Consider the following 27683-nt stretch of genomic DNA (forward strand, 5'->3'; position numbering starts at 1 on the left):
CATATCACGGATTGGACCGAGCGTCATTGTCGCCCCAATGATGAATCCTATTGACGTTTGTGGTTCCAGCGTACACCAAACATTTTAATTCTTTTTTTCATCTATTCACCTTCAAACTGATGAAAACTCAGAATCAGAAATGTTTTGTGGACTACAAAGCTGAGGTTTTTTTTTTTGTTTACTTAGTTGTTCCCCTCGGGATGAATTCTAATGTCTTTTTTGGAATCTCATGACTTTTCATTTGGCACCATCATCTGGTCAAACTTTCCATACATCAAATAATTTGTTTTGTGATCTAACACCTGCAAAACTAACAACGTTCCCATCACCCTTAGCAGGACTTTGTGTTCAGCGCTAATTCTTCCTTTGTCAACGGCGATATGTTGTGGGTTCTTTCTTGTAACAAATGTACTTATTGTAAGTCGCTTGGGACAAAAGCGTCTGCTAAATGCCCTAAATGTAGAAGAATCTTAGTTTTGTGATAGATGCCCATTTTCCACCGACACGGAACCAGTTCCGCTCCAGTTCCTGGACCTTGTTTGGAACCATTCGGAGAAAATAAATAAATAAATAGGTTCTGAATTCGAACAGCTGGCTCCAAGACGGATGAAGTTTTTTGGTTTTTTTACTTGACCAGAAGTACAAACCGAAGTGGGCGTGTCATTCTAGAGGTTGCGGCAAACCGATGTTGACGCATGCCGAGAGAGACGAGCTAGATGGCAGCATGGCTGGAAGAATCAGCTCTGCATAAACCTGCTACACAAGTGATTCGTCTTCTTTTACACATTTATTTTCGAAACAGCACAAAAGTGTATGGCATTTCAGCAAGCAGACCACAACCATGGAAAAGAAAATGACATGAAATTTTTTTTTCCACTATTGAGCTATATAAATATGATATCATGACATATAAAAGATACAAACAAAACGAAACAAAAAAAAATCCACTCGTAGGCCGTGAAGGCTGTTTTTGGAAACATACAAAAGAAATGTGAATACAGCAAGCACTGATTCTGTCGATTAAAAAAAGAACCGTCTCAAAGAGATAAACGTTTGTATTCATACACATTAAGACAACACGACCCCCGCGCTCACCCTCTGATTTGTAATTACAATGTATAGCTACCTCTGAGGGGGGAATTCTTTTTTCTTTTAGACTTCAAATCGCTTGGAGAGAGGGGAAAGAGAGGGAAAAAAAAAAGGGGGAACAGTACAAGTACAAATACTATACGTATTCACATTATCATAGCAAGTTACTAAAACCAGAACGCTTTCTTTTTAGTGTAATTATATGTATTTACATGGCAAAACTCGTACACATATACTACGGGCAGGAGGCCTGACCTCTCCTCTTGTTCTAGCTTAACGATTAACAACATCACACATTATTCACACTACACAGGCTACAGACCTCCGGTAACCTCGTCTCCTATAGTTTCTCACCTCGCGTCTCCGTCGCACCCTTTTATTGTCGAGTTAGATTCGACGCAACCGACTCGCACGAACACCAACAGTAGTAATGTGTTTTTAGTTTTTTTCCTCCGTATAAATAAATATCATAGCAACATAAAAATCAGTGTCAAATTCTCCAAAAACACTCCCCCTTCATGCGTCGGACGTCTTGAGATCTTGGCTTTTCGGATCAGTTTTGACGGCGCCGCGGGCTGTTAAAAGTGATCCAACGGCGCGATAGTTAGTGTGGACTCGAGGCAAACAAGTATGAATATCATAAACGGTGTGAAGTACAAAAATATCGGCACTACAGCTGTCGGGAGTACAGTGGGAGGTGTTTGTATTAAGTTTTACATGATAAAACAGGCAGGTGGCTACAGTCAGTGCAGCGTGACACTGAAATGGAAGGACAAGACATATTTTTTTTTGTAGACACAGTATGGCTGATATATAAATGCTTTACTTGAGAGCCTTTCCACCCAAGAGTCTATCACAGATGTGTTTTAGTTAAGTGACCAGTAACGTGATCAAACATGCAATTACAATTGCACAGAAGAGGTGCATAAAACTGTTCGTGGTGGCTAAAAACCTGCACAGGAAGCAGCTCTGTTTCACCTCAGGATCGACATTCATATTTCTACAGCCTCCGTCCGCTCCTCGCTCCCCACCCTCCTGCCTCTACTGCGGCTTGTCTGTTTTGTGTGCGGTGAGGAAGGCCATGCCGTGGGTCCTGAAGTGGGTGTTGAGGTCCGAGGCCTTGTCGAAACGCCGGCCGCACACCTTGCAGCCCAGGTTCCCCTCTCCGTCCTCACCCAGCGCCTGAGGGGAACCGGCGGGCGAGCCGTCGGGGGAGCCGTGGGCACGTGGGGTGCCGCGGTCGGCGTCGCTCTGGGTGTCCCGCACGCGGTGGGTGATGAAGCGGTGCCTGCTGAGAGAGCCGGCTGACGCGAAGCAGACGCCGCACTGCAGGCACTGAAAGGAGGCGGTGTCGGCCCGGTGCTGGGGGATGTGGCGTTGGAACTCCGCCCCGTCCTCGGTGGAGAAGCCGCAGGGGACGCAGCGGAACACATTTTCGTCCTCCTCCAGCTCGTTGGGCGCCGACGATGATGTCGCAATGGACCCCCTGGTCCTCTTTGCGGGACCCGCACCCTCCTCGCCGTCCTCGGTGGCGTTTTCTTCCTCGTCTCCCGCCCTGCCCCCAGGAGGCCCGCTCTCGCCGTCCTGTTCTGAGGAGCTGCCTGGTCCTTCTCCTGTGGCTGCACGCTTCCTGGTCATCGGGGGACCCTGAGGAGGAACGCAAGGGGAGAAATACTGAATGTTTGTAGGACTGATGCACAAGGCAAACACAGGGAATTTATATCTTTATACAAAACACAGAAGTTACACGCTTCAGCCGTGTGCCAATTCCATACTCCAGATAATAACAAAAAAACGTATTACATAAAGCAAACAAACAAAAAATAACCAGACAATATAAATTCTTCTATTTTGTGAACACTACATGCCCTAAACCTGCTTAGAATTACTATGTAGTATAGATTCAGGATGCATCTTTTCATGAGGTTTTTAACGTTACCACACCATCTTGGCTCACCTGTCCGTCTGGGGTTCTGTGATGGAGCCGAACGTGCTTATCCAGTAAGAAGCGACTGCCAAAGGTGCGTTTTCCCTCTGTGCAATATCTGCAAAAATAATTAAGCGGGGTTAAATCGCTTTAGTCATAACAGATTATAGACATTCCCAGCCTAATTAAAGCAACATTATGTAACTTTTCTACCTTGAAATAACAGCTTTAAAAACATTTTTAATGGTACAGTGTCCTGTAACGGGGTGAATGGTGTCTCTGTCTCGTCCCCCCTCATGTTTCTGAATCCCCAAACTTTGATTATTTACAGAATGATGTATAATACAGCTGATTTAACTGTCTAACATGTGTGAATAGCAGATCAACCATTGAAATCTTGTTCATTTTTAGCAAAAAAAAAAAAGAAAGAAAGAAATCTTTAACATTTTATATCATAGTTGTGGGTCACTTTGAATCTGTCAAACTGTGAAACTCTTTGGTGAAAGCTGAAGCGACTCACTGGCAGTGGAAGACTCTTTTGTTGCCCTCGTGAATGACACGCTCGTGACGTCTCAGGCTGGAAGACGTGCTGAACGTGCCTCCACAAATACGACAGGGGAACTTTGGAGTTTGAAGAGCACACACACACACACACACACACACACACACACACACACACACACACACACACACACACACACACACACACACACCCAGAGGGAGAGGGAGATAAGGTGAAAAGATATTAAGTGTCGGTCGACTGTGCTGCAGCATGGACAAGAAATGAACAACAGCCTCCCGCCAAATATAGGATGTTTTCTTGTTTGCATCCAGGACCACAGGTCATCGTAACATCCACAAAACATAAGCAGTTGAGTAACTTTCAGTGAATACTACAGGCAGCATGTCACACCTTGCCGTGCTCCAACTTCACATGACCCAGATAGTCATCGTTGTCGGTGAAGGTGGTCTGACACTGGGGGCAGGTCCACTCCGTCTGGGCGGCGGGCTGAGAGCTGCCCCCCGCAGCGGTCGAGTTCCCCCCCGGAGCCGCGTAGTCCTCGTCCGCGTCATCGTCGTCGTCCTCTTCCTCTTCTTCCTCCTCCTCCTCTTGCTCCCGCCCCCAGTCCTCTCCGTCGGAGTTGTCAGCTTTGCCGGAGGACTTGGATTTGAGGCCAGAGGGACCGGAGGAGTTGGCCGGCGCTGAGGCGGCGTTAGAGGCGTCGGACTGAGACTCTGTCTGTTTGGCTGACGGTCCTCTGTGAGCCGTCTGAGAGGGACGGCGGCAAAAAGAGCGTTTAAATCAATTCATTCACCTTTAGAACCAAATACATGATCATCTGAATCAAAGACACTTATTTCTGTTACTGAATGAACGACTGTACTTGGTATAGAACTTATGACAAGGTCACTGAGTGGGCACCTTGATAAGGCCGATACAAGCATTTGCTGTGTGCCTTTGTCGACACCACATTCACCGTTTGAAAGCAATGAATGGGCAACACATAAAGGCAGAGAAGCTGGTTCAATTCAACGTTTAAAATCTTTGGTTCTCTGTGGAGAAAACCGACCTTGATGTGCTCCATCATCGATCCTTTCTGGGCGTAGAGCTTGGTGCAGTCAGGACACTTGAACACGTGCACTTTTTGCTTGGCTAAATGGGTGTCAAAGTGCATGTACAGCAAGGGCTTCTGGGTAAATACCGTATCGCACATCACGCACTTGTAGATCATTCTGCAAAACAGAGAACAATTGCTTTATATTTCAGGCATCTGCCATGTGATGTGGGTATGGAAGCGTTCCGTGTCTGCATCCACGTACTTGGCCTGTCCTCCCGTCAGCACTGGGTGCTGGGTGCTGATGTGGCTCTGGGCGCTGGGGGAAGACTTGAAGGCCATGGGGCAGCTGGGGCACTTGTGGAAGACCTCGCAGTGAGCAGTCTGAATGTGGGATTTGATGGAGTTCAACCCTCCGAATACAACCTGGCAGCTCGAGCACCTGGAGGAGGTCCGAAAAACACGGCGTGACGAGTTCAAGCGTTAAACCGACAGTGAAGTCAAGAAGAGTAGAAGACATATTTTATTACTCCTCGCTGGGGAAATTCCATGTTTTCACTCTCTTCTCTTCTTCTTCTTTTTACACACACTATCACAAACACCACCTTAACACATGCAGAGGTGTACGGAGAGGTATCAGAGTGAGAGGGCTGTGAGTATGACTTCGAGTTGCGGACAATAAATCCAAATGAATAGCAGTTTCTGTGACAGCTGTTGCGTGAATCGAAGATCTGCTATTGTTTACTTCCTTAAATGGAAACATTTTCGGAAATTGAGCCATTTAAGCGAAATGCTGGTCATGATACCGACAGAGAAGAAAGAACATTTTTAAAGCATTCAAGCTTACCTGACTAAATTTCATTTAACTGGTGCCCTTTCCTGTTAAGGTATCAAATCATGGCCCAGACATCAGTTGACACTAAATGATATGATCATGACACTGTTGGCATACGCTGGGTGAGAGGACAGGTCTTTGTGATGGTTTGGAACATGTCTCCACACCTGTATCCGATGCGCCTGGCAAAGTGCAGACAGGCCTCCTCCAGGTGGGTCTGGAAGCTCGCCTGCCTGGCGATGCCGCCGCACTCAGGACAGACGTGAGGCGCTCGGTGTTTGTGAATCCTCTGGTGGGCGGACACGGCGCAGGAGTTAGGCAGCATCATGGGAGGCGAGCACTGTGTACATGTCTGGAAAAGAAGGGGGGGGGGGGGGGAAGAAAACTCAAACAAAAATCAAACCCAACCAGCGTTGTGTCACAGCAGGAAACGAGGAAACGCAGGCTCACCGAGTTGGGAGAGCCTCTGATCTGCTGGAAGTGGGTGACCAGCTCAGCTTTGCCGGAGAATTGCGTTTGGCACTCTGGACATTTGAAGTTGTTGTACTGCAGCCCCTCGGCCTTCTTGCAAGGCAGGGGCATCAGCGCCTGGGGGCCCTGAGGTGCGCGTCGGACCGGTCGAGGCTGAGCCGCCGACGGAGCCGAAGCGTCCTTCATCGGGCTGGAGTTGGCGGAGGCGGCGGAGCCCCCGGTCGTGGTGGAGGGAGAGGAGACTGGAGGAGAGGAGGACGAAGGGGAGAGCAGGCCTGGTCAGCCACAGGTGGAAATCAGGAGAGACAAATGGGAAACGAGACGGGAGATGAGTCACAAATGAATGATCGGAGTGAGGGTTTGTTTGACGGGTATATTTTTGTTATTTAATTGCTCTTGATTTTTAAAATAAATAATCATGCACGATGTAAAGCTGTAATGACTAGTCAATCAACAGCATTTGTTTTTTTAATAAATAATTTGCCTGGTGCCAGCTCCTCATTTTTGACAATTAAGGTGTTTTTCCCAAGTCTTCAATGATAATAAACTGACTCTCTTTGGGTTTCAGTCGGCCAAAGAAATTACTACAAGACCTTATCTTGGCTCTGATTATTAATCATCATTGTCATCAGTCACTGGCAGACTGCAGCTATATAATGACACAAACATCACTGATTGTTGATTCCAAAAGCAATGACCACTCTTTATTCAGAGCTCGTTCTGAGTCTGTAAAATTTCATTACTTAATCACTGAAATCACTCTGCAATTTTGATCAACAGTCATTTGGCAAAAAAAGTGAAATATCATTGGTTTCTTAGTCCTCAGACTGGGAGAAAAGTATGTTTTTTCTATGTTTTTCTTAGTTATTATTGTGAATCTAACCAAGTATTTAAATGAACACATAGTTAAAGGGGCACTACGTTGATTTGAAAAAGAAATTCAAACTCAGAAATGTTATATTTACAATATTAACAAGGTAAAAATACAAAGACAGGAACTTTTATTTTACCATAGCTGAATAAACAAGCTGTTCTCAGAGGAAGATAAAGTCCCCAGAACACTGTTTGAAGCTACAAAGGTGGCAGGGTCCGCCAGCATTAAACAAAGCAAAACAGTATGAGATGGTGCTGTCCTCTGTGGTCAGTTTGTTTATTCAGTCATGAAAACAATGAATCAGTTGTAACGATCTTTCTCTTCTGATTAAAATTGCTTCCCCAAAACTAATAATGCACCTTTATCCTAGAAAAAAACAAAACAAAACAAAAAAAACAAAAAACACTAATTCAAATAATTGCTAGCTGTAGCCCCACTCACCACCAATAGGTGTAATGTCCTGCTGTCCAATCATCTGCTCCACAGTGACAGGCCTCATGACGAGGTGCGAGCACTGCATGACCAGCCCACGCTCCTTATGCTCCCTGGCATGCAGCAGCAGGCTGCACTTATTAAAGAAGGCCAGCCTCTTTGCACAGTGGTTGCAGGTCACCTCGATGCGGAGCGATCGCCGGTCATAGTGGCGGGCCAGGCTGCGCTCCAGGGCGAAAGCGTCTCCGCACTCCAGGCAGCGGTACCCCGTGGCTGGGAGCGGGAGGCCCCACTCAGGCGGAGGAGGTGCAGAGAGGTCGGGCTTGTAGCTCGGCAAAAGGTTCTTACTGTTCAGGATTTTGTTAAAAGCCTCCACCAGGCTCGACTGGCTGCGGGAGATCACGGCACCTGTGCTGTTGACGATGGAGGCGGGTTTGTTTGGCTGGAGTGTGCCTCCTATGATGGTGCCGCTGCCTCCGTTAGCCGTCTTGGTGGTGGTGCGGACGCTGATCCCACCGGCAGCGACAGAGAACTTGGGAGAGGAGGCCACAGAGGGAGTCACAGGCAGGGCAGCAGATTTAGTGATGCTCACGGCAGTGGCGGAAACCTTGGCCTTGTCTGACGCTGCCATTTTGTTTTGAACCTTCGTGGCGGCGGCGAGCATGACGGTGCTGGCCGCGAGTGTGGACACAGGCAGAGCATTGAGAGCACTTACTTTCTGGGAAGATGTCGTCACGTGACCGGAGGCGTCGAGCTTTTGGGCCTTGCTTCCTAACACCTTGCGTTCGCTTTGAGCTTTAGGGTCCAAACCTTTCCCTGCGGCACCACCTTTGGGCGCGACCCTTGTGACAGTTCTGGTGATTCCGCCTGTGGAGGTTTTTATTGTCTTTATTCTGACTTTAAGGGGTCGGGATGGAGCTCCAGAAGCAGCAGGTGCAGCAGCAACACCTGCCTCTCCTCCGTCAGTGGACTGAGGTTTAGCCTTGCCGTCGTCGACCTCCATCTTCTCCTCACTTGCTCTTGCATTTTCTCCCTTGTCAGCTTTGCCGTCATTGACCCTCTCAAGTCCATTCCCGACCTCCATCTCTTCCTCCTCCTCTTTGGGCTCGCGCAGTTCAGAAGGCGGTGGCGTGGAGGCCACAGCAGGGCTGGAGCACCTCTTCGCTGCAGCTGATTTTGGCATCTCTGGTTCAGGACTCTCGGGCGAGTCCCTCTCCTCTATGACATGTTCCGGATGCCTGTCCTCCAGCTGGGGACTCTCAGTTGAACCCGACTGGGGTGTTGACGAAGTCAGAGATGCACCTGACGGAGTGTCTCCCGGCTTAGGGTGAGACGCAGCAGAGGACGTGGGCTGGGTCGAGACGGAGTCGGACTTGTAACGTCGGCTCAGCTGAGTGCAAGTCGGGGAGTCCGGGTTCTCTTGGATCACCAGTGGACTCCCCAGATCAGGGTCAGAATCATCCTCCTCCATCTGCTGGTGCTGAAATCCAGCAGGGCCACCTTTGGGAGCCCCGTTAAAAGGCTGAGACGAGTGCAGCGGGTGTGATGAAAGGGCAGAGGGTGGGGTGGGAAGCAGAGGCTTGGAGGGCGGAAAGAAAGGTGAGGCGAGTCCGACGGCTCCCCCTGCAGCCAGAGGAGACGACCCGGCCGACATAGAAGAGGACGACGGTAAAGATGCTTTGACTCCATCCGCCCTCTCTTGGCCCGTATCCTGCTGCTGCTGGTGCTGCTGCTGTAGAAGCTGCATCTTCCTTGCCCGGCCCACCGAATCTCCAGACCCCTGCGCCACAAGCGGCTTAAGTCTGTTGAAAATGTTCCCGCCCTGCTTGTGAGACTTGGTCGCACCAGCTGCTTCCGAGGACACTTTAGGGGTGTTCATTGACCACGGCCCTCCATTAGACTGGGTCTGACTGAGGGGAAGGGGTGTGGAGACGCCAGATGCCCCAAACCCGTTATGGTTAAGAGCCTCGGATTCAGCCATTCCGGGGGCACACGCTCCCAGTCTAGGACCCACGTCCACCCCTGCGATCACATCAATAGGGTCCTGATCTGTGTCCCCATCGCCTCCATCGTTGGTCTCAAGGCGCACTTTATTCTTCACAATCACACTAACAATTGAGGTGTCCGCCTGGGGGTCCGGGGGGCTCGGCGGTCTCAAGGATGACCCAACACCCACCCCGGTATCTGACTTTCCCAGAGGTGCCCCAGCAGCCCCATGGGGTCCCTCTGCCTCATCTGGGGCAGACTGGATGGCCTCTTTGGCATCAATGTCAGGAATGTCAAATGCTGCCAACAGGTCATCGAAATCTGGGGTCTTCATGTCCCCCATACCGGGATTGACTCCTGTGAAAACACAAATTCATAGATATCACAGCAGAAGGCAGCAGGATACAGCAGCATGAATGTGTTGTTGTGCATCAGCTTTAGCTCTGCCTCGCTAACATAACACCTGCTACAAAATCTAAACACGGCAAATATTACAAATGTCCGAAAGGTCGTTTTATCTACGATCACGAGATTTACAGCGTGCAGTTTCCTTTCAGCTCAAACTGACAGCTGATTAGCTTCATAACAGGGGACGCTAGCTGGCAACAAGGATCCTGTGCTAGCGTTAGCAAGCTAGCGCGATGCTAGCGATGCCGTTTCTGCAAACCGAACCCTCCTCTGGTAACAGGTTCAGCACTAATTTGCTATGAATGGGAAACACTGCTTCAATAATGCTTTTAGTGCATGCCAGGCTTTGCAGTAGTGACCATTTGAGGAACTGGTCAGCCGGTGGGGGAGAAGCGAGCTCGGCTATTCGCGGCTAGCGATATTCCTCTCCCGACTGAGGCTGGGTTAGCTGGCCGCTGAGCTCCAGCCAAGACAGAGAGGGGTCATTTAGCTAACTAGCTAGCGTTCGCCATTAAAAAGCAAACTGGAGCGGTTTGCTGAGGCATGGTTTGGCAGCGATAACAACCCGGTGATCGTAGGGTCGACGATGACACAGAAGAGGCCGGTTGGGATGGGGATTTTCGTTTAATATTTCATGTATTTTGATTGTTTACCTGGATATGCGATTCCCGACTATCCTAGCTCGTTTTCAGCTGAAAATGCTGCGCTTCCCGTCACATGACCTGGGATATCCTATCAGGCTGAGATAATGCTGGAAAAATGCACGGAGGATGCCGCAAGCGACACGTATATTTATCCCCACTGTGCATGACATAAAGCATTAATAAATGTCCTGGTCAGACTATTTTCAGCGTCGTGTGGAGCCATACTAAAGGTGGGGCAGCGATCCCTGCATCACACCTGTTTGTCCTTCCTCTCCACACACGGCACTGTCGGGAATAAGAGCCTCTGAGGGCAAGAAACACACCAAAAGGCAGCATATATACACACAGCTTTTTATTGCAAAAAACACAAAGACATGACAGGAGTGTGGCTAAATGTTTAGTTTGAGAGCCTGTCATCACAAATTCTTCTCTCTTGTCAATATATGGTGCAGAGAAAATGAAGAGTAAAGAGCGCAGGAGGCGATTCAAGAGTAAAATCCTTTTTTACATTTTGGGGATGATATCAATTCATGTCACTCAGTCAGATTTTATACTAAATAGATATTCTTGTTGGCGCTTCCGAGTGTCTGGCAGAAACCTATGTTATTAAATGTTCAGAGTGCTGTCTCATGCTGTGCTGTCAGCCAGACGATGCATCAGCAATCTTTTCTTTTTCGCATGTTAAAGTAATCCTGCATTAGTCAGCAATTGTTCTTGGGTTTTGTCTCTTTCGTTCCTCATTTCTTCTTCTCTTCGTCCTTTTTGCCGTCTGGCTTGTTTCCCGTCTGGGAGGCCAGGGAGCCCATGGCATTGCGGATGGCTTCGTTGTTCGGGTCGACACCGGGCAGGTTCTCCAAGACGCTCTGAAGGAATTCTGGGTCTTGCATCACATCGTAGTCGTCTTCTTCCTGTTCAGTTACAATGGAGGATACAGTTGATTAGGACGGATGAGTTCTTTACTGAAGTGGTTTTAATGAGGCTCTATGTTACAATTCTCAGCAATTCACATCATAATCAATTTCTTATTGGCAATGTAATGAAATGTAATGAATCTCAGTTGCTTTATACAAGCCTGTGGAAGATGTGTATGAGGTGTTTAATGCTCCTGGACTATGGATTTCTTTGTGAAGGACTTGGGTCAGATTTTCCATGACACACAAATTGTGGCTTTATGCAGTGCCTCTCAACCCCCGCTAACAGAGAGCAACAGTGGCTAACGTTTGTTAAGAAATGGAGTCAGCTAACATAAACCAACAACCGACTTCCAGCACAACAGAAGTTCAACAGAGCCCTTCAAGATTCAACTGGTCCTTGACTTGTGCCTCGTGTGAATGGGATGTGCCACTGATTCCAGGAGGCGTTTTTCCAGAGTTTTCTTTTTGTGGCGTTCACAGTTTCACAAGACTGTCTTGAATCATTTAACATCACTAAAATATTTTTATTGCATCACAGACTGGATAAAAGGTAAGTAAAGGTGATCTAATGTTTTTGTTGGCGACACAAATCAGGAAATAAATTTAACGTGATAAAGTTATCCTGAGTGTTTTTATCTCGACCAGATCTTTGACCCTACCATCCCTGACTCTAGGTCTGTATTGTGATCATCAGTTTTAATTATTTCAACTTTCTTTGTTTGAAAACCTATTTTTCCCCACAGTGGTTTATTTTTTTGTAGGACTAATTAAAGTGGGAGATTTTCACATCCATTCAGGCACTGAAAGTGCCCCATCTGCAAATTGTGTCATTGTCTGTGCATAAAAATAAACTAAACTTCCAAAAATAACTCCTCCTCTTTGCTAATACACAACATTACAGTTTCATTTGAAGTAACCGTATGAAAACTCACCTTGGCTGATTCAGCTGTGTCCATCGGAGCTCCTGTGTCCATTTCTCCATACTCTGTTCACAGAACAGGTAAAAAGAACTTTTCTTAACAGACACACCAGCAAATATGAACGTGACTATAGGTGATAGTAAGAGCAGAAATGTGCTCACCTCCCCCAGCAAGAGACATCTGCATGGCGTAGGCTATCTGCTCCTCCTCCGTCATGCTACTGAAGTCAGGAAGCACAGCAGCACCGCTCTCAGGCTGAGACACTGACATCTTCAGTAAGGCCTCCTCTGATTCTGTGACAAGATCAGTCAAAAGTGAGTAACGGACCAATAATTATCATTCTATCAAACCCTAACATTTATTCTAGTCAGCGCTGTCACACAAGTGAAAGCTATTATTTGTTGATCCTGCAGTTACCGTCTGCGCTGGGTGTGGGCACGCCGGCCTCAGCAGCAGAAGCAGCGGCAGCTCTGCGGGCTTCCTCCTCCTGCCTCTGTCGCTGCTCCTCCATTGATACACGCAAGGCCTAGAGCAGTGCACAAAGCACAGTGAGAAACAGAGACAAAGGGCACCGCTTACAACTCTGAAGTGCTACCTTTTATTCTATTCTGATAAATAACACAGAGCACCAACATGTGGGAGTATGGGGAGGTACAGTGTGAAGCGGCCTGATACAAGGACAAAATGCAAAAAGGCTACGAGAGGGATGTTTCTCATCAAGGTTCGTCCACAACACAATACTAACATCCACTTGCAGCTTCCAGCAGAAGCAAAATGAATTACCATACATACAAGAAATTTCAAGGTTTTTACATTACGGGCCTGTTTCAAGGATGCCTACAGCCTATTATCATCTTTATCAAGGCCTCTCTTTACAGCAGTGAAATTGCTTACTTAGTAGATTTGCATTGGCTTTCAACTTGGGGATAAGTGATTTCTAATGTCACACTGGTTCTAAAGAGCTGATACACATGTATTGTACTTATATGTGCACAGTATCTGTAACACACTGGTGTTTCATAACGATGGGTTTTGTTCACATTGTAAGTGGTAGTGCCAAAATACCTTTTTTCAGTACTTTGCCCTCTCTGTAACAACATCAAGTACAAGCACAACTTGTATTGCTTCAAAGGGAGGAAGCTGTTTGAAGACTTGGAAGCCGATCAGAAAATCAGCACAGTATGGGACTAGATTTTTTTTAATAGTAAATAGTAAACAGCAGATGGCAGCAATACGCTGTACATTGTTATGTTGTTGTTGTCGTCACTACAGATAAGCTCGCATACTGTAATATGTCCTCATAAATGGAATGCAGATTACATACCATCAGTTTCATACTAAGGATTTGGACACATTAAAATCAAAAGAGCATGTGTGTATGTACATTACAAAGACTGCAGGTTGTTGCCCTGACTGATCGTGACTTTTTGCTGGGGTGGCATCTCACACTCTCTCTTTCTTTCTATACCATTACTTGAAAGATTTGCTCTATTGAGCAAAAATCTGGCAAGGATTGATTTAAAGTGAATCAGTTGCTGGTAGGACAGATTTGGTACCCAACCCTTGTGTTATCTGGCATTTGAGTTTTCCTTTTCTACCACCTACCTATATATGATCAAGTAATACATACTAACTGCTGTTTTTTTCTTTTCTGGTCACATCACAACAAATACGAACATTTGCAATAAAAGGAACCCTGGAGGTTCTTTCTCAAAATACGGTTTGTTTTTCTTGGCATTACGCATTTATGTTGCTTACCAGGGCCAGCTCAGGATCAGCACTGGGATCCACACCAAACTCAAAGTCACTGGCACCAAGACCCATCATGGAACCTCCTTCACCAGCCAGGATGGGAGAGGAGAGCAGCGCATCAGCCAGACTGGGACCTGGAGGGACCGTGACCAGATGGGATCCTGTCCCCTCCTTACCGTTCAAAGTGTTTATAAAAGCAGTCAGCTTCTCTGTGTTCACCTCCTGGATACACAGGGGGAGACAGAGGGCAAGGTCAACTGACAATTCAATTGACAGGTGGGAAGGAGTTTCACATGTGGAAATCAAGAAAATAAATGAAACTTTCAGCAGTGCGATGGAAGAGAAACTGAGAACTCCTCACCTCTTCTCCAAAGTTAATGATATCCACATTCACTTTCTCTTTTTTCAAGCGTTTTGCCAGCTTAACAAGCTGCAGCATCAGCAGGTTTGGAACGAAGCAGGAGGAAAAGATGAAAAATTACAGACACACATTGACAACAGAGGAGTGTGTTAAACCCATGATATTGGCAGGAAAACAAGATTTCTCTCTGTGGTATCGGCACAAAATGTAATATAAGACTTTGAACATACATCTTTTTCATTATCCTCCACTGGACTCCCAACAAAGGCAATGATCCTCATCTTGTGATTTTTCCCTTGTCTGTGTTTTAGGGCCAGCTGTGCGGGAAAAAAACATAATGAAAATATGGCCACTCAAAAAAAATACCCCAAAAAACCACTGTTGCAAAAAGCAAAACCTTTCATTTATCAAGTAAGTAATTAGAGACCTTCTTTTTAGTTCCAAACAAATGATTTAAAATAGAAATATCCAAGTTACACACATGAGCCACTCTGATGCCTGTGCAGAAGCAGATCTTTCCTTTGGGCTGGACAGCGTGGAGTTTGGACAGGATGCGGCCAGAATCTGGTGTCAGTGTGGTCAGGACCTCGCAGTTGCTGCATGAAAACAAAGGTTAACATCCACGCCTGACATTTAGCAATCACGTAAAACAAAACAACTTGCACTATTTAGTGTTGTGGGAGTGATGCGAAGGGTCATTGTGATTGTTAAATGAAGCGAGGAGAGCTTACTTTGCCATAGTGATGAGGCCCACGTTGTTTTCTGGATTGGTTCGTGTTTTGGAGTGGCAGACAATGTTGACAGCATCTTGTTGTGCCTGTAGCCTTGTTGGTAGGAAGTCTCCATTTCTCATATATTCACTGTTGTCCACACTGAGGGGAACATAACAGTTTAACGTGGCTGTTATACAGCACTTAGCTAGGTTTACTAGCCGGCTAACATTAGCAATTGACGTGTCATTCCCATGTCAAATGTTAGGTCGTACTAGTAGCTAATTGAGTTAAGACATCAAAATTCGTCTTCATCATTGGCCCCCCGTGGAAAAGCCTGTCTCATCCACCCAGTCAGTAGTTGTTTAATAGCTGGCATTACAATATAACGCTACGTAAAACCAGCATTAGCATCGCTTGCTAACGTTAGCAATACGTATCACCACATACTCCACTGGTAGAAACAGTCAATTCATCGGTGTTGTCAGTCAGTCATTTCGATAAAACACATATAATTGTACAGAACAACATTCGTGAATGTGTTCGCATGTGCCAAAGTTGAACAAAATACTTTTTCTAACACCGCAAATCCAAGCTAACTTTAGCTATCATGACTCAGCCTGTCGACACCGTGCTAGCTGTCAACGGTCAATTATCAACACAGTTAACGGGCACATTTCCTTTAAATCCAGGCCTATGGACGACCCGACCCTGTAAGTATTTACCACGTCTTCGAATGATCCGCCAACTGATTGACAGCTACTTAAAAAAAGACAATTGTAGAGTTCTTACCAGACCATAGTACTTTCGAGCACCATTTTGGAAACTTCTTGTTGCTTTCTATCGTAATCTTACAAGCCCACGCGCTATTGGACGAAGACTGAACAAAGCGGAACATGATTGGTCCGATGCAACCTGTGATTTTACCGACGAGGGGAGCGTAGTTGAATAGAAAAACCTTGAGATCCACTTTTCCAATCAAAAACTATCAACTAATCTTGTTCAGCAGAAGGAATCTGCTTTCGTGGAGACGATACAGAATCTACATCTGTTTGTTTTTTTTTTTTATGTAAACCTGAACTCAAGATAGTCTTTGTTGCTTTTTCTAGAGCTTTCAAATGTATGTATGTCTAGTTGGGGCTCATTCAGTTTTATTAGATTTTTTTCTATTTTTTCTATTTCTAATTTATCACAGTAATATTTTAAAATGATATCTTTAATTTTACTCAAGTAGGACTTTTCAGTAGCTTATACAACACTACCAATAAACTTATCTCGACTTAACAGTTTATATTAACTGGCTTTTAGAAACAGACCAGGACTGGGTGAAATGGATCAATTATTAGCATATATGCAATTCTGTATTGTAATAAGAAGTTAACTAAGAATAACTTGATATAGAGTATATTTTCCAGAAACTCAGTTAAGAAGTTGTTAATGTGTAAAATAACCAGACGGGGGAAGTCTTTTCATCGCATCATCAAACTCAAATACCTTACAAATCAAGAAACTTCATCTTATAAATGCAAAAAATAATATTAATCCAACATTTTCCATAAACCAGTCATGTCTATTCATCTGACAAATTGCCGGGTGTGATGCAACCAAGAGATGTTATGTGTTAGTAAGTTTGATGTTATGACACTGTAAGAGATATAAAAAAACTGACGGCTATATAATCAAACCAAAGTAACAAGGCGTTTATTCTTTAATAACTTCAGGTGCAAGTGTACAAAAACACGACATCTCCCAAAGAGAAAGAGAGAGAGAACGTCTGAATACATGTTCTGTGAAAAGGCATTTTTGTGATTCTTGTCTACGGATGTGCACACATTTATTGTACATACTTCAAAGGCAAGTGAATACGAATTAAAGCATACAGAGGATGATTCACCAGTCGTTGTATTAACAATCAAAATCATTGCAAAGAACAAAGGACTACTTCTATAGCTGGATGCCTTTTGATACAGGTTTGCTGGGCGAGAAAAAAGGCACATTTTCAATCCCACATCACCATTAATAAACATTTTGGAAACCAGAGCAATACATACAATAATAAATACTATAATACACTTGACTATTTACATGTTTGGTTCATAGGCTGCATGTGTTTTTACAATAAGGCACCGTTTCACTTTAAATATATTAGGACAGAGCATTGTCCAGGAGACAGTTTGAAACCACAGCTGGTAGAGTAAAATAACTGCCGCAGACCATCTACAGGATGTATAAAAATCGCACATGATGGTTGTTCATCTAATCTTGGTGGGGGAATCATTTAAAGAGTAAACAAAGACTTTTGTTGCATAGTTCTTCTAAGCATTCGATTCATCTTTCAAATGACTGATTTCTTTTATGCTGTAAGACTAAAAATTCATTTTGAAACGTTCCATTTTTTTCCAAATGTCGCAAGTGGAACCTTAGGTTAAATCGCTGTGCATCTACTTTGGAACCACCAACACTGCATCTACTAGTTTGAGTTAACAAGTTGTACTATACACACCAGGCAGCCATCACCATTTGTTGCTAATGAAGAAAAAAAATAGCATCTATATGATAGTTGGGGCCTGTCTCAAAAACCTCTGGAGGTTATCCAGCCTCACTACACATTACACCGATGACCTGTCTCACAAAACTCACACAACGTGCTCCGTTAACTCGTCTTTACCAAAAACCAATCGCATCATGCAACATCAACAAAAATGAACTTGATAAGAGATGTGGTGAAACAGGAAACAGCAGCGATAAAGGCTGTATTTACTGCCAATTAATAGGAGTATTGTTTGGGAAATGCTAAGTTCACCACTCAAATATAAAATAAAATAGATAACACATCAATCAAATAGTGTTACATCATTAACACATGCACGCACATACGCACACACACACCAACCACAGGTGCTGTAGTTACACAACTCCATGATGTTAGTGGGCACGTTGCATAAATGACATTAATCATGCTGATGACCTGTAGTTATATATGATAGTGTCCTATTAATGGGTCTATGGGAGTATTTCTACTCACAGTTACACATTGGAGATTATGTTCTTGGGGGGCGACATTGTTACAATATGCACTGACCGTCAGATAAGTTTGCATCAGTCAGTTTTATTTACTACAGTTACTTCAATAATTAACTTAACTCTGTTTTGCTGCCCCAGCGAAACACCTTTGAATCTGAATGGAGAACAAGCTGAAGGAGCTGAACTGCATTGCTAGATTAGTTGACATTGCAACAAAACTCAAACTAAAACTTGGGCACTCTCTGACAATGAACAAGACAAGGTTTCTATTAAAATTAGCTGACTTAATCTAACTTTATGAGACAGGCCCCAGGTCACCTTGCTGTCATCTGAGCATTAGTTCTCTGGTCACATCTGGACATAACCCAGCCTACACCCTAAACCTGAAACTGATATCAGATTGCAGAGTGTACAAGCATATAACCCCTCATGTTCTAAAACCCCTAAGACCTGAACTTGAGAGAGATGACATTTAAGGATTCACAGTCTTAAAAATAGCACAGGTCCATTACAACTGCTGGTTAAATAGAAACCGCAAACTGAGGATCACCTCTTTTCCAGCATCATTTGTATTCAGAGTAAGCTTAAGAAACAGCAGCTTACCTTGTATCAATACAGAAATTAAAACCTTTTTATTAAGAAAAATTGTGTTCACAACCCAAATTACATGGATTTCTGCGAAAGCATTTGACTCAAAAGGATCAGAAACAGTCCTCTAGGTTCTGGCTTTTACAGAGCACGTATGCATGAGGATGTGCTGCACTAGTTTGGTAAACACAAAAGAGGAGACAATTAATTTTGTAACTACGCTTAAATAAAAAGTTCTCTCATAAGGCAAAGTCCTCATGTTAGAAGAATGCTGGTTTAACTGAGCACATCAGTGCCAAGAACAATCTTTGGTTGTGCATGGAAGCATTCCTTTGAGATGAATAATAGTGTTTGATAACCACAGCATTAATGCACCCTCAATAACTAGTGTCGGAACATAACCACCCACTTACGTGCTCATTCCATGTTGAGATGTGGAAATCAAAGTGCAAAAACGTCAACAACAACAAAAACAACAAAACATTAATATCCCCCTTAGTTGAGCTGATTCACTCTATAACTTTTCAATGTTGGTACCTTAAATCACACCAAGGGGAACTGTAACATTTCCTCTGTGCTCATAACAAACTCAAAGTTTGTTTCAGTTCATTTCAGTCCATGTCTCCTTCGCCCAGCTATACCTGTAAACCCAAAGGAAATAACCTTGTTAAACATTCAGTATAAGTGAAAAGTGTCACAGAAAAGCCTGAGAAAAAAACCATTCTATCAACTTACAGAGCATTTGCTTGTGTTAGGAACAATGTCACTGAGTGAGATCACATCCTCAGCACCAATACTTTCTTCAAGGGTCCCAAACTGAGCGCTGCGGACAAACAAAGGGCTATAAGTAAACTGAGCTCAATACATTATGAAACATGGAGTCTGTATGTGTGAACAAATATATCAAGTGAATACACGCACACCAACCTTTATGCCTCTGTTGAAAAAGAAATTACTTGAGATTTGCATGGCGTTATTTCTGATGTTTGACACTAGATGGAAATTCTAAAGTTGCTGCAGTGCCCTCTCACATGTTGATTTTCCTGAGATTCTGGTTAAGGGGCATATTTGCCTTAAGCTCAGACTCCCACTCCGCCTTCATTCCCAACCCGTTCATCACCGGCAAAAGGTCAACCACTAAAATTGTTTGTTCGGGTTAGGTCCAGCCGGAAGAAGTAGAACAGATGCGATTTGTACACAGCCTAAAACAAAGGTCCCTCTGAGTCCTGCTGATATTTTTCCTCTCACCTCTTGGGGGTGCTGTGCTCCTTGTCTTTGCTCGCCGTGTTGTTTGAATCCAATCCTGCTGACCTGCTGGAATCCTGAGGCAGATTCTGACTTGTAGGAGCAAATCCAGGGTTTCCCACGGAGGAGGCGACGGTTGTGTTGCCAACAGCGCCGCTGGGAGGTAAGCTCTTTGGGAGGAGGTCGGGGCGACCTGACTGCATGACTGGGCATGACAGGAGGAAAAACTGTTAATCCTGTGTTGTGAGAGAAGCACTTCACATGCTGGAAGACTGAATCTATGTGGGTATCCCTCAACAAAATTCATTTTCACTTGTTTTGCATTCCAGCTGAAACCCAAAAAATCCCCAGCTCTTACCGTTGTCTCCTTCAGTGTTTTCTATGGTGTCGGTGCTGACTTGATGCTGAAGTAAAGGGTGCTGGTTGTTGCCGCTGGTTTGGGTCATCAGTAAAGGCCCAGAGCCAGCTGTCTTTTTCAAAGGCCCATGTGCCACAGCACGGCGCTTCTTAGATGGGGAGGTCTTCACTGGACATAAAAGGGAAAATGTTAACGAAGAGGCCATAGAGCCTAAAATTGTTCGGTAGTGTTACTAGTAACGGAAGAAATCCTGATCTACAAAATGAAGACCAAGCAGAGGATTCTGTTCCCTTGATCACTGTGGTGACAAAATAAAACAGAACACACCTTTGTCTCTATACTCACATGAGATCTTCCTGAAGACCGCATTGCACATGAACTTCTCAAATCTTTCTGCATAGAATCCAGGTCTGTGCACTGATACAGTGTCCTAAAGAAAAGGAATGATTACAGGGGTTACAGAATATACATCTGTTCACCTTAAACACAGTTAACTGAGGCCAGTAAAGGGATCTCACCCCATCGTGAACCAGAGCTTTCCACGAGTGTTCGAGCCTCTTTACGAATCTGAAAAACAGCACAGAAAATCTGGATTTAGTAAAATGAAGTTACAAGATGAAACATATTTGGTTTCACGCAACATCTTCACAGCAGATTTTACTGAAACACAGCCGAGGCCACACTTGCACAACCTTATTCATACTTCACAGTCACTTGCTCATTCGTCAGCTATTTAGATTGATTTTGTTTAACAAATAAGAGATGTATCTACTTCTCATGGACTCTGGACACTTAACCAGCGCTCTTGGACACTCAATACTATGTCTAAGCACATCCTGTGCAGACAGAGACGGATCATTGAAGTGTTTACCTGTAGGACTGCAGAATGTCAATGATACCAATATACACCAGCAGCCTCTCGCCTTTTGAGTTCCGTGCTGGGATGCCTCCAGTTCTGTAAAGTAAAGCAAAAGTATTTATTTAATGATCTGTCGTTCCTTCGTTGTGGTGACAGAAAATGTGACAAGGAAGTTGCCTGACACATGACCTCTCTAAGGCCACGCGAACACTCACTTGTCCTCCGTGTCCTCTGATCCCATGCTCCCTGCATCAGCCTGGATGGCCTCTATAGCCGTGCTGTACAGGGACTTTTGGCCTGGTGGCCTCCTTTGGTCCGCAGCTCCGGCCACCGCCTCTTCACTGGCCTGCTCTCGACAAGCCTGATCTAGGTTGTGGACTCCCACCAGGAGGCTGTAATCCATAATCTTAAAACTTTGCAAAAGCTGGAATGGAAATAAAGGATAACAAGGATTGTGAGGGCAGTGATTGAGATTAGATTCGCAAGAAAAATGCAAGGAATTCTTTTAGTAAACTAGGCGTTTTAATCTAAGATCAAACAGAGAACAATCACACTTGTAGGTTCATGTTGCGACAGAGATTATTCTGTAGTCTTACCCGACAGTCTCTGTGGATGGTCTTGCAAACAGCACTGTACTTGTCCCCCTCCATTAGCAGCCCCTCCTGCATGTCCTGCATGAAATCCAGGTCCTTGTATGTTGGAACGGCCTTTTCTCTCTCTTTAGGTGAGGCCCGCCGCTTGTACGTGGAGCCTTTCAGATCATACTTGAGGTGCATTCGCACAGCGCTCGGGAGCAGATTGTTCATGACTACGATGCGGATGTTCTTCCCCGCTGCCTGGACACAGTAGAGTCCATAAAACTTTGGTAATAAGGTCCGCTTGTTCTGGTTTAGGTTCTGCAGGAGAGTGGAGAGGGGAACATATTAGTCAAAATAAACACACTGTCCCACACATATGATGTAGTCAGCAACAAATATACCACCATATTTAGATATAAAATTGTAGAGACATCTTAAGACAGTCAGTATGATTTTGAAAATGCAAATACGGAGATGTAACATGCATTATCTTTCAAGTTGCACAGTCAGTCATTGGCTAACATGTGGTTGGATGTGTGTGGTTGTGCAACTCATGATCATTTTCATTAATGATGATCATTATGATGATTATTATTATTTAGTTAGTCATTAGCTCCTTTTTTTTCAACCAACAGCATAAACCACACAAGCAATGACCTCTTGTCATTTTTAATAACTGTGGAGCAGATCATTCATCACAATCTTGTGCTGATCTGCTATGTCCATAATCCGTAAAGTAAAAATTCCACTGCATATTACGCCAATAACATAGATAGTCATGTGCAAATCAGCATGTTTGTGATTTAGGGCTGAATTTCTTTGTAGACCTCCATTTTCTGCTGTCAGACTATGAAGAAAGTAAAGACAGAACTAAGACAGAAATTTGATTGCGGCTCACAATGTGTTGAACAGAGATCGACTGCGATGGCGTTTAAAAGTGATATTAGAGAAGGTTAGGAGCAACAGAAGGTTGTCATGTTCAAGTACAGCCAAAAAAGCATCTGTTACTTGATCTAAATGAGCTACAGATGTGTACTTATGACTCCAACACATGCAGACAGTGTCAGTCCATAGTTGTTACTATGTGGGATAATCATGTGCACATTTATTCTGCTGAAATCCTCTTGTATCTTAAATCCCTTCACCAAATCTTACCATAAAGTATCCTGGAAGCAATTTCTGTAGAAATTCAGCCTCTTTGTGCTGCACTGTCTTAATAATGAACTCATCATCACTGGAGAGGTAGAAGAGAGATCCACTGGCCCCGGAGTTTGACAGCTCGATCAGGTCCTCATTACACAGAGAATACTGCGATCAGAGCAGAGCAGGCTGGTTAGGTTTGTGATGGAAAACAAACAAACAACAACCACACAGATTAACAGGTTAAACACAGGACAATCAATAGTCAGCGCTGCCTTGTCAGCAGCTCCACCCATACTGTGTCAACACTGCATTATTTCACACTTCCTTAATTTCACTCTTTCCAGTTCCTCAAAAACGAATTTCTTGTTACAGTTCACCACTCATTTCTGCAGAGCTTTATCCACATTTCTTTGAGGATTACAGATGCTGAGTAAACAAGAATACCATGTAGTCGTCAGGCCGGATGCCAAACATTTCCCTGAAGTAGCGAAAGGCGATCGGTGCATACGTCTTGAACCTGAAGTCTCCATAATGGTGGGCTGGTGTCAGGTTGCTCCCCTCACTGCCGGTAAAAAAAAAATAAAAAAAAAAACAGGAGGGAGAAGAGTAAACCAAACACAGTATGACTTATTAATGTAGAATCATCTTTACTTCATCACTTTAAAGACTCACCTGGGAAAGAAAATGCTTTCCACCACTTCAAAGTCCTGCAGCAGCACATCTCTCTCAGGTTTCTGGCTTAAGCTACCCACTGTGTGCGTGATGCCTAACTGGATGGCACCTTTCAGGGCTGATGATGTCGTCTGCACGATGGAAAAAAAAAACATGGAAAATTAATCAAAAGAAAAATGCAGCTCATTCTGTCTTTGGTAGTTAACTCACTAAGGTTCACATGCCACGATGGCAGGTAACTTTTGCAGATCATCAGTTGATGCTGGAAAAACAATCACACATTATCTCAACTACACAACTTTAAGCGTGAGTAAGCACGAGGTAAACAGACGTAGAGCTTCTGGGAAACAAAATAATGCAGAAATAAGAACCTGGCATAATACTTTCAGTTTATCTGTGTTTTGGATCTCTCAAGATTCTTTTGGACATTGCCACTAGAGAGCAATCAATATATATTAACCAATCATAAACAAACTCAACAACAGGACGTGAAAAGTTTTACCAACTACTTAATTTTGATTAGACAATCAACAGAAGATGAATCCGCAGCTAACTGAAAATCAATTAACTGTTTAATTAATTTATTAATCACGTGTTTGATAGTTCATCTGATGAAACAAGACATATAAAGATGTCAACTCTCAGAAATCATGATACACATTCACTACTATTTTTTAAATCAAAAACACATTTACAGACTAGGCAATTAAAATTGTACTTTGCAAGAAATGCCCAGAATTTGAAGGTTGTGCCAAAACCATTGGGGGCAGCATAACTGCTAATACGTACAGTACATTCCAACATTGTGGATGAGACTAACACTGGCCAGGAATATGACTCTGGTGACAAGAAGATCCAGCAGACTGGGACAGACGTAATATGAAGCAGCAGAAGTGCGAGTGAGACTGCGATAATTAAGCAGCAGCCGAAAATGGAATGTTGATCTATGGTATTTTCACATCCTGCTCTGTGAAACCAAAGATGATAAAGCAAAGACAAACCAAGACTGTTTTATTTAGTTTAACTTGGTTTATGATAAGTTAACGAGCCGCTCATGGCCTGGTAAAAGAGAGAAACATGAATTCAGATGGCGTAAAGTTGTATTTTTCTGTTTAGTAAGTAAAATGGCTTTTTAAATATCTTCTTTTGTGAGTTTCTTTTGTTGATGTCAACCAAGTAGCAGACTTGCTGCTTTTGCATCTCCCAGCTGAAACTACAGCAGCTACCACACCACCAAATCTTGCGTTACAAACTGGCATTAGGAGAAAAGAGGGGTTAGCATGCTAACTACAGAAGACATCGCTGCAACACAATACATAGATGTCTCTGACATAACATTAGTGTTTTTACACACGTTGTTGATAATGTTAGTAATTTTTTGAATGTCTGAAACTGATATTCTAGCCATGTCTTACAAATTGCTCCTTTTATGGGAAGTAAATTGCAGATTAATGGACTGAGAAAATAACCACCTTCTTGTACGTTGTCTCTCCAGTGGGATCGATTCCTCTGTGGCCGATAGTCTTTTTCATGTTCTGAGTCATGGTGGTGCTTGGTCCCTGTCAGCACAAACGTGGGTGAAGGCAGAATTACAAGAGGAAAAAAACTCAAATGCAAATCTGAAGCAATGGGAAGCATTCTCATGTTTAAAAGAGGAAGGAATAAAGGATGCGTCAGCTTAATATCCGTAATTTCCAAACTGCCTGAGAAGGACGTAATGACTGTTTCCTAACTGACACGGAGCTGCATCACACATTTCCATCAAACAAATGAGTTACCTCAATAGCAGCATTTTTTCGAGTACCAGGCGAATCTGGAGTGAAAAAAAAATGGAGAACACATACGAGTTATTCAGAAATAATAAATAAAAAAAAACAATCACAGTAAAAGCAAATTCTAACATTGAATGCATTCATATCAAACACACAGCTCGAAACAGCGTCTAACATTCCCTAATGCTGAAAACAAAGAGTGCAGCTGAGCTTTGAAACAAGCATGCAGACGCACCTCGTTCATTACCTCTGAGAGAAGACAGTCTCCTCCAGAACTGACTCTGCAGGTCTTTGCGTGGAATGGGAGGAATTGGATAAGTACGCTATTACCATTAATGTGATTTCATACAGGGCCAATGAGTGATAGAATGAATTTATACTTAAATGTCAATAGAGTAGGTTTTCTTTATAGGTGCTGATGTTGTTCTTTTTTCTTCCTTTTGAAGAAATCCGTGACGTGAACTGGGACGGCTTAGGTGACATTTTTTAAGATGGTTATCATAATGTGAACATGTCCAGCCCTAATCCAGATGTTTTAAAGCTAGATTCATACCAGGCAGTATATAAGTCAGGATGTATTTTGAACTTGTTTTTGACCATTTTTCCTATTAATCTATTTCTTATGAATTCCACAGTTTAATGGAAATGAAATAATAAGTAACTGTTTTTTTATTTCCACTCAGTTGTCTCACAGTCTCCTATTCTAAGAAATGTGTTTTAATAGTTTGTGTCTAATTTTACATTGCCCAGAGATCTCTTCTTGAACTGGTTATCTTATCTTGGGTTAATGCATAACCATTTATTGTCTGTTATGTTGACATTGTTTTCTTTTATTTGTTAAACACTTTGGTCAACTCGTGTTGTTTTCAAATGAGTTACAGAAATGCATTTTGACATGACTACAATTACTTAAATGAGATGTGGTGAAACATCAAAACACTTCTCAGTATAATGCAATAAAGTTCAACAGCAACACAAATTGGAGCCGCAAAGATTGCAACAAAGTTGGGTCAACACTTCTCTTTTATAAGAAAAACTGAAAATGATATTTTTTATGAAGGCACTAGACTGCTACTCTTGAAGCTTGGCGTACCTAATCGTGTACCTAAGTGTACATCAGTCATAAGAGTGTACGAACAGTAGATCCAACATTGGTGACCATTCAAAGATTACATTTCACGTGGTCACACAAGTTGTGTATTATAGGTAGATTGTTTAGATTCTGATGACTTGCTCAGAAATGTCCATACCCCGAGCCAATGTCCACGTGTCTGTATCAGTAAGTGTGTGAGAACTTATATGAAACACATTTCATCTGAGAAGGTGGGGTTACACATAATAATACAGTACTTACACCCAGAGGGGCCCTGTAGCCCTGGAGGCTCCTCTGCAGCTGTGGCCATTCAAGAGCAGACACTTGTTCACTCCTGGAGATTAAACGTGGACAGCTTCTTCTGTGAGAGCACTTCAGGTATCTTGGAGTCTGTATGGACAAAAAGCAAGACATTGACTGCACACAGGGATGACTTCATGCTACAAATATTGACATCAGCCACGTTGACTGCTGGCTCTGCTGATGGAAGAGCTGACCTGGAATCACACAGGACAAGAGGCTTTCGGTCAACTAAACTATCAGCTCGGTAATGTCATTTACAGAAATGGTAAAAAAAAAAACCACTGTGTGTTGAAACATGCTGGCACAATGCACAGATGTCTGGATTGCGACATTTAACGAAGCAGAGGCGAGAAAGCTAGCTGCTAACCCTGATTTAACTTTCTAACTTCAACCCAGCTACTCTCGCTAATAAATAACCAACATCAACACAATAAAATCGTCAACTCACTCGAATATCTTGAGGAGGAGTTCCCGCCGCTTCCAGAGAAAGAAAAAGTAAACTTTTTTTCTTCTAAAGTCACTGTTTTCCCTCAATCTAATAAACAAGGAAGCAATGCGGAAGCGGCCGTTTGTGTTCTGCTCTGCTAGCTCGAGCAAGAACGGAACATCCGGTATAACTTTCATAATAAAACGCACAGAACTAGAAAGGTGGCTGGGTCCGCCATATACAAACAAAGTAAAACAGTGTAAAATTGTGTTGTCCTTTAAAGTCAATTTTCAATTTGTACAGACATGACAGCAAAGATGTTTTCTTCAATTACTTTGTTCAGGCCTAACAAAAACAGTCAATGAAGATCTTTCACTTCTGATTAAGATTTCTTTGCAAAAACTACATAGTGCTCCTTTAAAAGGGGAACGTCTTGATCACACCATCCCTGAATAAATATAGTATGTAATTGATTTTTCATGTGATATAGTATATTATAGTTTATGATGAAATAATGACAAATATCTACAACATGAAACTCGATATAATGCGTGTGAGGATTGTTGCATTGTGATCAACAAAGGTATTTTGTAAAGACAGAAGAAAACGACAGAGTGAAAACAAGTCTTTGCTTTTAAATGTATGTAAAACGTATAAACACAGTGCTTGCATAATTAAATATATAGAGAGAATATATGAATTATATAATGTTTAATTGTACTAGTTGTTACTTACACAGTAA

General features: G+C 43.4%; 3 protein-coding genes and 1 non-coding gene across 7 annotated transcripts; all 4 read right to left on the reverse strand.

Annotated features, from left to right (window-relative positions):
- Window positions 1-165: 165 nt before the first annotated feature.
- On the reverse strand, window positions 166-10430 carry znf687b (zinc finger protein 687b). 3 transcript variants are annotated; one of them, XM_037092532.1, is made up of 10 exons: window positions 10232-10430; window positions 7194-9527; window positions 5858-6120; window positions 5575-5759; window positions 4838-5014; window positions 4588-4750; window positions 3930-4286; window positions 3537-3637; window positions 3047-3134; window positions 166-2736 (listed from the first exon to the last, which is right to left on the reverse strand). In XM_037092532.1, exons 2-10 carry the CDS (start codon window positions 9511-9513, stop codon window positions 2131-2133), a joined length of 4260 nt encoding a protein of 1419 aa, XP_036948427.1. In that variant the 5' UTR covers window positions 9514-9527; window positions 10232-10430; the 3' UTR covers window positions 166-2130. The 3 variants fall into 3 exon arrangements, with proteins under 3 accessions (XP_036948427.1, XP_036948424.1, XP_036948425.1); XM_037092529.1 differs by having other exon boundaries at window positions 5858-6153; window positions 10232-10429; XM_037092530.1 differs by lacking the exon at window positions 10232-10430 and adding an exon at window positions 9938-10145 and having other exon boundaries at window positions 5858-6153.
- LOC119017474 lies at window positions 4394-4530 on the reverse strand. Its single transcript, XR_005074438.1, has one exon. It is a non-coding gene; the product is annotated as a small nucleolar RNA SNORA13 (small nucleolar RNA).
- A 129-nt stretch (window positions 10431-10559) lies between the features above and the next one.
- LOC119016589 (26S proteasome non-ATPase regulatory subunit 4) lies at window positions 10560-15827 on the reverse strand. Its single transcript, XM_037092546.1, has 10 exons — window positions 15672-15827; window positions 14901-15041; window positions 14651-14765; window positions 14400-14486; window positions 14170-14238; window positions 13815-14030; window positions 12474-12582; window positions 12218-12349; window positions 12069-12121; window positions 10560-11130 (listed from the first exon to the last, which is right to left on the reverse strand). The coding sequence occupies exons 1-10, from the start codon at window positions 15695-15697 to the stop codon at window positions 10960-10962; spliced, it is 1119 nt and encodes a 372-aa protein (XP_036948441.1). The 5' UTR covers window positions 15698-15827; the 3' UTR covers window positions 10560-10959.
- A 726-nt stretch (window positions 15828-16553) lies between these two features.
- On the reverse strand, window positions 16554-27125 carry LOC119016792 (phosphatidylinositol 4-phosphate 5-kinase type-1 alpha-like). 2 transcript variants are annotated; one of them, XM_037093042.1, is made up of 17 exons: window positions 26963-27125; window positions 26473-26601; window positions 25366-25407; window positions 25125-25159; window positions 24819-24905; window positions 23347-23477; window positions 23119-23236; window positions 22687-22839; window positions 21550-21849; window positions 21169-21377; window positions 20966-21049; window positions 20613-20661; window positions 20440-20524; window positions 20095-20262; window positions 19740-19941; window positions 19227-19314; window positions 16554-19132 (listed from the first exon to the last, which is right to left on the reverse strand). In XM_037093042.1, the coding sequence occupies exons 2-17, from the start codon at window positions 26519-26521 to the stop codon at window positions 19127-19129; spliced, it is 1806 nt and encodes a 601-aa protein (XP_036948937.1). In that variant the 5' UTR covers window positions 26522-26601; window positions 26963-27125; the 3' UTR covers window positions 16554-19126. The 2 variants fall into 2 exon arrangements, with proteins under 2 accessions (XP_036948937.1, XP_036948938.1); XM_037093043.1 differs by lacking the exon at window positions 25366-25407.
- Between the last annotated feature and the right edge of the window lie 558 nt (window positions 27126-27683).

Source organism: Acanthopagrus latus, chromosome 3 (genome assembly GCF_904848185.1).
Source record: "Acanthopagrus latus isolate v.2019 chromosome 3, fAcaLat1.1, whole genome shotgun sequence".
Classification (NCBI taxonomy): Eukaryota; Metazoa; Chordata; class Actinopteri; order Spariformes; family Sparidae; genus Acanthopagrus; species Acanthopagrus latus.

What these genes read in the sequence shown, in the direction of transcription:
- znf687b (XM_037092529.1), bottom strand. Translation starts at nt 9,513, where the DNA reads ATGGGGGACATGAAGACCCCAGATTTCGATGACCTGTTGGCAGCATTT. An exon ending in GCCAGGCGCATCGGATACAG is followed by an intron (nt 5,015 to 5,574) that starts GTGTGGAGACAT and finishes GACCTCCTCCAG; the next exon opens with GTGCTCGAGCTGCCAGGTTG. An exon ending in TGAAGTTGGAGCACGGCAAG is followed by an intron (nt 3,638 to 3,929) that starts GTGTGACATGCT and finishes CAAACTCCAAAG; the next exon opens with TTCCCCTGTCGTATTTGTGG.
- LOC119016589 (XM_037092546.1), bottom strand. Translation starts at nt 15,697, where the DNA reads ATGGTGCTCGAAAGTACTATGGTCTG. An exon ending in CTCGAAAGTACTATGGTCTG is followed by an intron (nt 15,042 to 15,671) that starts GTAAGAACTCTA and finishes TGTTCCCCTCAG; the next exon opens with TGTGGACAACAGTGAATATA. An exon ending in ACACAGCTGAATCAGCCAAG is followed by an intron (nt 11,131 to 12,068) that starts GTGAGTTTTCAT and finishes GTAACTGAACAG; the next exon opens with GAAGAAGACGACTACGATGT.
- LOC119016792 (XM_037093042.1), bottom strand. Translation starts at nt 26,521, where the DNA reads ATGGCCACAGCTGCAGAGGAGCCTCCAGGGCTACAGGGCCCCTCTGGG. An exon ending in GCTACAGGGCCCCTCTGGGT is followed by an intron (nt 25,408 to 26,472) that starts GTAAGTACTGTA and finishes TTCCACGCAAAG; the next exon opens with ACCTGCAGAGTCAGTTCTGG. An exon ending in AAACACTGAAGGAGACAACG is followed by an intron (nt 19,942 to 20,094) that starts GTAAGAGCTGGG and finishes TGTCATGCCCAG; the next exon opens with TCATGCAGTCAGGTCGCCCC.